At 37.1% G+C, this 10,113-nt stretch overlaps 1 protein-coding gene across 7 annotated transcripts in view; it reads right to left on the bottom strand.

Annotated features, from left to right (window-relative positions):
• Positions 1 to 1,989: 1,989 nt before the first annotated feature.
• OTOL1 (otolin 1) overlaps positions 1,990 to 10,113 on the bottom strand; it is an 84,768-nt gene continuing 76,644 nt past the window's right edge. For all 7 annotated transcript variants that reach the window (XM_064378882.1, XM_064378880.1, XM_012447401.3 and 4 more), the window contains 3 exons: positions 8,162 to 8,251; positions 4,961 to 5,023; positions 1,990 to 4,312 (listed from right to left, as the gene is read on the bottom strand). In XM_064378882.1, coding sequence (XP_064234952.1) covers positions 3,414 to 4,312; positions 4,961 to 5,023; positions 8,162 to 8,251 — 1,052 coding nt within the window. In that variant the 3' untranslated portion in view covers positions 1,990 to 3,413. The remainder of the gene's footprint in view (positions 4,313 to 4,960; positions 5,024 to 8,161; positions 8,252 to 10,113) is intronic.

The following is a 10,113-nucleotide window of genomic DNA, read 5'->3' as shown; positions in this document are numbered from 1 at the left end:
CTAGGACACCTAGACATACACCAGAGTAATTAAGACACCTTTGATATTTTGTTTACTGTAAGTCAAAAAAAAGCCATAATTTTATTTTTTATTTTTTTCAATACAAAGGCTTATATTTCAAAGTAGAAGGATAGAAGATATTTTAAATAAACGTTTGTTAGCTTCATTTATAAGCTTTAAATATTTCATATTTCAACATGTGGTATGTTGGGCTCCACTTGCATTTGAGCCTTGAATCTCTTGTATGTTAGAGGAATGCAGTTACAAAGTTATTGTTACAGTTGGCCGTAGTTTGACCCAGGACGTGGCAGTGAAGCAGTACTATTCCTCAAACTCTGTGCACATTCTGAAGAAAGCTCCAAAAGGATTACCTGACAGATTAAATTTAAGCATAAAAGAGACAAATAAAATGTCACAAGGTTTTTGGCCTGAGCAGATGAACAGAACTTGTATTATGTGAGTTAAGGTAGGATGCGGGAGGAGCAGCTTGACTTTGCCATGTTAAGCTTGGAATGTCCATTTCACTCTCAGCAGTTTAAGCAGTTTAGTACTCAGGGCTGGCATTCAGGTGTGTTTATTTGGTAGTCATGAGGGTAGAAAAAGGGTAGGGAGTGTGTTCAAATCCTTGCGATAGGATTTGAATTTTCTGCTTTTCTTCTACTTTTCTTGATTTTTCTACTTTTGACAAGATGGGAGATATGTTATTGTTGAAAGAAGGGAACACTCAGTTGTCCAGTTCTCCACCTTCATAGCAGAAATGGCATGAAGAACCTTGAACCTCCCTCCCAAAGCCACTACCAGAGAATAACAACTTTCAGGATGCCCTGAAAAGAACTCATAATCAACTACTACTCCTGGATCCTAACCCTGAGCTCTTAACTCCAGATTTCCTATAAAATGTCTACCACAAACACTGGTGTAAGATGCTAACAGATACCCTAAATCTTACACACGAATTGTTGTACTCCTACTGGTGCTCTGCCTGGTTCTCTTTTGTATCACATCCTGTGGTATGGTTTTTTCTTCTCTCTTCCTAGGCTGCTTGTCTCTCAGCTTCCCCAAATTGCTCCAATCCACTCATAGAGATGACATAAAGAAAAAAATAAACATAAGAACATATGAATAAGAGACAAAACTGTTCCCGAATTTCATTATTATTCAATGCTAATTGGAAAAACAAAAAATTTTAAGTGTAAGCATCACTTTTTAAATCACTCGCAAATTATTTTATTCTCCCTCTGACAAATATAAGCACAGCCACAACTAAAGCAATATTTCATTCTAAACAGGGAAGAACTGGTGAAGAAAGGGAGAAATGTCAGGAGTTAACTTTATCCCCACTGGATCCTTAAATGAGAAACGAATGCAACATTTCCAAAGTGCATATACTACAAAATGCCCCTTCACAGGATGTTACTTGATCAGTTCTAGATCCAAAATAAACAGAATCATTGGATAAACAAAATTAAACAAACTTATTTTCCGCGGGAACATCCGAGACTACACTAACGTGCTTTATAAATCTTCAACAGGAAGATAGAATATAGTACTTCCAATATTTGTTTGATGCAGAAACCACTCTTTTCCAACACTTTATAACAACTTTCAGAAATGCTATTCCTCCGAATTTGAGAAACATATATATAAACATCATTCACTTTTGAGGCTATCACTCATATATACATATACATACATACATCTATGTATATATGAGTGATACATGTATGTATCATACATGTATATATTTATACTCATGCATACATATGTACTCATATATACATACATGTATGTGTGTGTGATACATATATGTCTATGTGTGTATGTATATATGAGTACATTTATACATGCATGTATGTATAAATATATACCTATATGTATCATACATATATCATATACACATATTATGTATCATATATATATCATACACATGGTATCATATACATTATATATGTATGATACATATAGGTATATATTTATATATATACATATGTATAATGTGTGTGTGTGTATTTATATGAGTGAGAGCCTCAAAAGTGAATGGTGTTTGCCAAAGTAGGCAGTGCAACAAAGTAGGCAAAGACTAGAAAGTTTTCTATCACCCACTCCCTGTCTTGATGCACCAAGATTTGCAAATCTGCATAACTATGCCTTCATGGAACCAAATTCAATTTGGATTCAATAAATTTGCTTTTTAAAAAATGAAACCAGCCAGGTGCAGTGGCTCACACCTATAATCCCAACACTTTTGGAGAACGAGGCAGAAGGATTGCTTGACACCAGGAGTTTAAGACCAGCCTGGGTAACATAGGGAGATTCCATCTATATAAAAACAAAATAATAAAAATAAATTAGCCAAGCACGGTGACAAAGGCCTGTGGTCCCAGGTACTTGAGAGGCTAATGTGGGAGGAATGCTTGGACATAGGAGGTTGAGGATGCAGTAAGCAAGAATCACTCCACTGCACTCTAGCTTGGGTGACAGAGCAAGATCACATCTCAAAAAAAAAGAAAAGAAACAACAAAAATGAAACCACTGAATTATCAAAAAATATTCACACAATTATTATACATTTGCATTGCAAATTAACTCCCAAATCCCCACCTGCTCCAGCAATGTTATCACTGAATAACTAGACTTAATTATTACAGAGATGATAATAATGATGCCAAAGAATTTATCCTAATTAAATGTTCTATCTTGAAGAAAAGGCAAAAATTCAGATCAATAATGATTTCGTTTTATTCTTGATTCTTTTGGGGACATTCAGTTCTTCTAAGCACAATAATTTGATTAATGATTTCATCTTCACTATGATTATCAACTTTTTCTTACATTTTACCCAACACACAAGTCCATATAATACAAGTTTTGTGAGCAAACCTTTACACACTGATAAATTTTAAATATCCTTTAGCTAGTCTTTGCCACTCTTTCTGTGTCATCTCCATGAATTAAACTAACATGAGAAGAGTTCCATTTTGTCAGAAGGCAACCCACCCAAGAGAGTCAAAAACCTGCTGTCATACTATGCAATTTACACAAAAAGAAGTGACATACATTTATCTGAGATATAGAAGATATTTAGTAGGAACACATTTATTAACTATAAATCTCATTCATATTTTGTATACAAATATTATTATACTTAAATGGCATGAATAATGCTAATATTATAATGCTAAATTTTAAAGCCTAGCTACAAAGTTAATAGACATATGTTCTGAAATGCATATAAATATTTTTAAAGGTGGTACCTTAAAATAGAAATAACAATTGACTCTAAGTGACATTTAAAAAAAATTTCTGTATTATTTTTATAGTCTTGAAAAAATTGAAGTTATTTTTTAATAGCACTGGTCTATGTTAATTGACTTATTCCACTAAATCTAAACTACGGGATTCAAGACACAAACTTATGGTGAAATTCCAGAAGTTTCCTTTGGGTACAAAAGGAACCCAGTAAAAATGCTGTCATCCTCAGCACTGACATACACCCCATTCCAATCTTTTGACACTTCAAGCCAGACTTGGTCTCCTGCACTTAATTTCAAGATAATGAGGAGAGATGCCTGATCTATTTCCTGACCATACAAAGTTTCTCTGGACTTGAACTGCTTCTTATTCTGGGCCACCAGACTGATTCGAGCAGGTCGGCCTCTTACAGTAACATGGTAGGAAAAAACATATGTCCCAGGAATAGAGCAGTTAAACTTCCCAGTGACAGGACTATAACTCCCTTGGTCATTATAGAGAACCTTGTCAAATTTGATGGGGATGTTTGGAGGAGGGAAAGGCTTTGACAAAGCAGCACTGAAAGCTGACTGGGGCACTCTAGCCACCTCACCCTTGGAGCCTTTAAAGCCCCGAGAGCCCTTCTTCCCAATGGGACCTCGGACCCCTTTACTGCCAGTGTCACCCTTTGCCCCAGTAGGTCCCAGGAGACCAGGAGGACCTAACTCTCCCTTTTCTCCTTTAACCCCTGGATCACCTTTGGCCCCAGGCAGACCACTGTGACCACTTTTGCCTTCCATTCCACTGTCCCCTTTGCTACCTTTTTCTCCTTTTATACCTGCCACACCTTTCTGTCCTTTTCCTCCTCTCTCCTCAGAATCTCCACAGCAGCCTTTCTCCCCCATCTCCCCCTTCTCTCCCTTGGCGCCGGGCCCTCCGTGCAGGCCCGGTGAGCCCATAGCCCCTTGGTCTCCTTTTTCTCCTTTGGTACAATTCCCACATGTGTCTCCCTTGGAGCCTTTTTGTCCTTTCACTCCTGCCAAACCAATGTCTCCTTTATCTCCCTTAGGGCCAAGTTCACCTGAAATGGAAAATTAAAATAATGTTTAAGGATCACATAGGCTATAAACAGCATGCTATTACCACAGAGCTCAAAAAAGTAGAAACAAGACTACTAATTAGGACCTGGAAACCTGGTTCTTGCCTCAGTAATACCTGTGCCTAGGAGGCTGTGACAATGAACAGTTATATCATGCTCTTAGAAGGGGAATCGTTAATGCTTCTAAGAAATAGTAGCTTGTATTCAGATGACATATATCTAGTTCTTTTTGTTTTTCACTTTTAAGATAATAAAGAATATTAGGACTGTAGTTGTTCATTGTATTCCATTATCCTTTGCATTTTGGCCTAACCCAGGTATTCTCCTAAATCCCCACACTGTCCATTCAAGCCTAAATTCTTATTGGCAAGCAAACAGACCCAGAACGAGTCAGGGATTTTTATTTTCCATTGGCAGCTAGAGAAAGAAGCAGAGCACAGATACTATTACCTGGTCTCCAAATTCCTAGACCAGTGCTCCTTCATCGAGTCAGTACACTGAATTCTTAGAAGGATAACAGCAATTTGTATTTTCAGCTTACCTCTCTGATAATTTTAAATACAAACAGCAGAGAATGAAGGGCTACACTGCACATATGACTGTTCACAGTAGGTATATTTCATGCTCTACCTTGTGCTCCGGGTTTTCCTGGGTATCCTGGAATTCCCTGGTCCCCACGCTCTCCTTTGAGCCCTAAAATGATACCAAGATTAACTTATCAACTACATCATTTATGATATATCTAATATTCTTCTCACAATCGTGTCACATTCCAGTGTTTTCCTTAACCAAAATGGGTTAAACGTAAAATAGTGTGGAAAAAGAACTTAGGCTGGGTGCAGGGGCTTATGCCTGTAATCCCAACACTGTGAGAGGCCGAGGCAGGTGGATCACCTGAGGCCAGAAGTTCGAGACCAGCCTGACCAACATGATGAAATCCCATCTCTACTAAAAATACAAAAAATTAGCAGGGTGTGGTGGCGTGCACCTGTAATCCCAGCTATTTGGGAGGCTGAGGCATAAGAATCACTTGAGCTCGGGAGTTGGAGGTTGCAGTGAGCCAAGATCATGCCACTGCACTTCAGCCTGGATGATGGAGACTCTGTCTTAGAAAGAAAGAAAAAGAAAGAAAGAGAGAGAGAGAAAGAAAGGAAAAGAAAGAAGGAAGGAAGGAGAAAGAAAGAAAAAATTGAGCGTCATCAGGAATAATTAATTTCAACTGATGGTGAACTATTTAAAAGAGATCTGGAGGCAGTGATCCCTTCAAATGGAATTCATCTTTGCCCTCAGCATTTCCATGGCTCTTCAAACCTCTCATAAAACTCATGACATTCTGCTTGTATTATATTTGTATGTATTTGTGTTTTTCCCAATATGAATTTTGAATAACAGTTAGAATACCTTCTTTATAAGGCCACAATGCCTGAGAAATAATGTCATGCTCCCTACAAGTTTAAACACAGGGCACACAGGGCACTACATCCTGCTAAAACTAATGATAACCAAAAAAAAAGTCCAGGAAAAAAATGTTCTTTATACAGAGCATCAAGAAAAAGTCAATTTCCATTTTGTGTTGAAATATTTTTATATACATTTTGGACAAAGTATAGAAATGTAGGAATTCATAGGTGAAAAAAATGGAAAATATCTGGGTTTTCAGATATTTGTCATATTAACATAAAATATATTTTTATATTGGGCCTTACTAAAAGCCCATCCTATTATAGTTCAGTCACACTGAATTGATTTCAACTGTAAATGATTGTAACAATAATAATAGTATTAATAATATCTCACTTTTATTAGACATTTACTTTGCACGGATATTGTTGGAAGCTCTTACCTTTTTTTTAATTCAACCCAATCTTTAATTTAATATAATTTTACTTGACATTAACACATTAACACTCTTCTGTAACACAGGTTCATATAGCATAACACATTCAATCAATTGAAAAATTCCAAATTTACAAAAATTTATAGCACCTGCCCTTCAAGAAAAGGAAGGCAGATACTTTAATAATTATTTTATCAATAAAAGAAATTGAGATATGAAAAAAATTAAAAATTTGGACAGAGTCAAATACAATTACATATGACACTGGTTGGTATCAATTTGCAATCTCTATTGCTTATGATATAACTAACATCTTTTGTTTTATTTTTGTCAGGGAAAAAAATAAATCTTAAGCCAAATTAAAAGTCATGAGAATAGACTCCTCCCAGTTTCACAAGACCAACTAGAGAAATCCCACCATAGGTCATTCAGCAGAGTTTTCTAAGTTCCTACTCTGCATAAAATACAAAATTTGGAAATAAAACCATAGGCCATCAAGAAAATAACTGAATGCATTTTGAGAGAACCCAGCCCTAAATGGAAGTGAAGAGCCAATTCTACTCCTAGTTTTTGCCAATAACTCAAATACCAACCTTCGCCACACAGAGCCGTACCGGGTCTAGAGTTCCTTTAAAGAGCTTAATTGCTTCCCCTAATTTACTCGACCAGGTAGTGATTAACTAGAATGCAACTGTTCAACTCATTTTTTTTTTCTAACTTTCTATCTTAACCAAGAGTGCAAGCTAAGTCTGGAAGTGAAAGGAAAGCAGAGTTGCTACTTTATAAAGACCGGCCAAAGAATTTCTACTTTTGATCCTTCATCAAAGTATATTCTTAAGAAACTTATTTTATTGCACTTCCCTATTTTTTCTTCTATTTCCAGAAGTCTAGCTTCCCAATGTATGAATCACTGGGGAGATTCATCACTCATCTTTATTTCACAAGGTTTTCTGCTAACATAATTCAGGCACAAAAGGATTAAATGTTTCCAAGAATGAAAATCACGTAACTGACAAGTGTGAAGTAGCTCTCTCTTTCCTTAGCATCTTTTTTGAGTAATTACTTCACTGAATGTTCTACCAGAAATGAGTTAGGCAGTTCCTGAGCCATGTGGAGGGTGATGTATAGACGGCATTAGGTCTTTTGACATGTGACACTAAGGTTAAAACATTTAACTTGATGGATAGATGGTATTTCTACAGGCTGCTGGTATTCACCGAGGAATTTCTAAATATCCCAGTGAATCTGTAGCCTTCCTTCGGTACCTTTAAGCACTTGCAGAACCAGGGATTTCCTGGGACAGAAAGCCTTCTTTATGGATACACCCATGGAATTACAGAATTTCTGAGCTGGAAAAGAACTATAAAGGCACTTATAACTGCAAATCTTCTTTGCTAGTAAACAAGGTATAAATAAATATCTAGTTCATCTCCCTCAAGTTCCAAGTGAAAGAAAATGACTGACCCAATGTCACCATTGTAAGCTTGATTACTTCTGTTTTAATTAAGTTGTCTTTCCACCACTGACAGTGCCTCTAATTTCAGAGTGAGCCAAGGGATATGTTAAATTCTCCTGCACAGGCATACTATCCACCTAACCTGAATATTTAGGGAGCTGCCTGCTTTAGTTTGTTCCATCTAATACAAAATTATTTGCATCCAGAGGAAGTAGGCTCACATGCACATGTACAGGAAGGGTATCTCTGTAGCCTTCCCCAGAGACTGTACTCTGTGGCTGCTGGTCACTAGGTCGGCCAGGTGGTGAATGAGAGATGGAAAAGCTGTATGACAATCTGTGTGTGTGCATGCATGTGTGCAATGTTCCCAGGTAAGTTTAAAATATCTCAATAGGCTATTTACAAAGTTAACATGTTTATATCAAATATAATGTGCTTTATCAAGTATTTACGTTTTTAAAAATTACTCACCTTCAAGAATCTAGTATTTACTTAGCAAGTTGCTCTCCCGATAAATGACGCAGAATGAATTACCTACCTTTCTCTCCTTTGTAGCCTTTAGGGCCTTGGGGCCCAACAACTCCTGGTGGCCCTGGGATCCCCAAATTCCCAGCCTCTCCTTTAGGACCTAGAAATGGGATTTTAAACACATCAGAACATAAAATTCCTCTTTTGAAGTTTATTAGTTCCGGGGGGAAAAAACGCATTTTATTGCAATCAATAAGTGGCAATGACCTAATGATAAAATCTGAGTGAGAATAAACCATCACAGAGTTCTAAGGGCAATATTTTGTCTCATTTGCAATTTTGTACTACCTGAATAGCACATTAGTACTTGTCACTGTATTCATGGCAGTGATCAAATGATTCAGGGAAGCAGCATTATATCAAACAAGAACAAAATGATAATCTGACACTTAACCTCATGTGGACCACACTTTCAGATTGGAAGTAAAAACACACCTAGAACATTTGGATTTCCCTTTCATTCACTTACTCATTCATTCATTAACTATTTCTGAGGACTTCTATACACCAAACACCCTGCAAGATGTTAGGAATGTAGCCATCAACATTCCAGCAGTCCCTACTCTCATGAAACTGAGAGTCTATGAAACATAAACACTGAATCAATAGCCACACGAATAAATAGAAATTGTCACATTGTAGTTAATAACAGAAAGAAAAATAGGAAGGTCTTATTGTAGGTTATGGTAAAAGGACTTAATTGATGAGATCAGAGACTTCCTTGAGAAAATGGCATTAAGCTAAGACCCAAAGAATGGACTAAGATTTCCCAAAGCAGAAGAGCTTCCTTAAGTAGGACTAAGATAGCCTCTGCATTCTGAGCTCTTAAGCACTATGCTCTGTGGCAGAACCAGTCAGACTAAGACATATTAGCTCCCCAGGCAGGGTAATAACTTGGCACACCTCGAAATTATTTGTCAAATATATTTAGAGGAGAGAACAAACCCTGAGAACAGCCCAGCTAAATCCACCACTGGGTAAAACAAAAGCCCTAATGTTACAGAACTCACAGCCTTAGCAAATAGTTTAGCAACCAGCTGTGTCTACTTGACCATGCCCTTGGGATTTTCACCCCCAAGCAGCTTGCCAACCAAATAGAATACTAAGACTTCTGTTAAATATAATTTTCTCAGTCTCGTTAAATTTTCAATAATGTTTTAGCAATCTTGACATCTTGGTGTCCAAGCTACAGCCCATCTCGTTTACTCCTTAATGCAGCTCTACATAAATACTAACCACATTTCCTGAAACATCCCTACAATGGGATGAAATGAATGAAAAGATTGGAAGATGTATAATTGCTAAGTTTATAACATTAAATTCTTCAGGGAATGATGAACTTGAAATTGACAATCTGACCTTAACTTTACCTTGAATTCTCTTTTATATGACATGGAAAAGCTGAAATGTATTAGAATAAAGCTGAGAGTATATTCATTATGTATATATTATAGACATCTGAAATCTTGACATACATAACCATGGCGTTCAATGGAGAAAATTGCTGGGCAAGGACACAGTACTGCCTCAGAAATTCAATGAGAAGCAAACAGAATCCTAAGCCTTATTCTCTACCTCACAGCCATTCCATTTCTAATCCTAACTACAAATAGCACTCAGAAAATCCATCAGTCAGCACACGTTCTTACCAGGCAACAGAAGCTTCATTTACTCTTTTCAAATCAGCCACTAATGAAACAATGGTGCTGGTAATGAACCTGTGCATCTTGAAGAACCACAGCGCGCCACGCTGGGGTCGGTAATCCCTGACTTTGCTCTCGCCAGCACTGTCCAGTAGAATGGTTTGCAATAATGGAGATGCTATCTATGCTGCCCAATACAGCGGCTGTTGAGCACCTGAACTGTGGCTAATGTGATTGATGAACCGAAATTTTTACCTCATTCAATTTTAATTTTAATATTTATTAATTACTGCATTGGGCAACCCAGCACCCAGTTGCA

This window comes from Aotus nancymaae, unplaced genomic scaffold (genome assembly GCF_030222135.1).
Source record: "Aotus nancymaae isolate 86718 unplaced genomic scaffold, 86718_ANA_hifiasm-v0.15.2.pri h1tg000019l, whole genome shotgun sequence".
In the NCBI taxonomy this organism is placed as follows: Eukaryota; Metazoa; Chordata; class Mammalia; order Primates; family Aotidae; genus Aotus; species Aotus nancymaae.
Note: the sequence above shows the minus strand (reverse complement) of the source record. Positions and strands in the feature narration are given on the sequence as shown.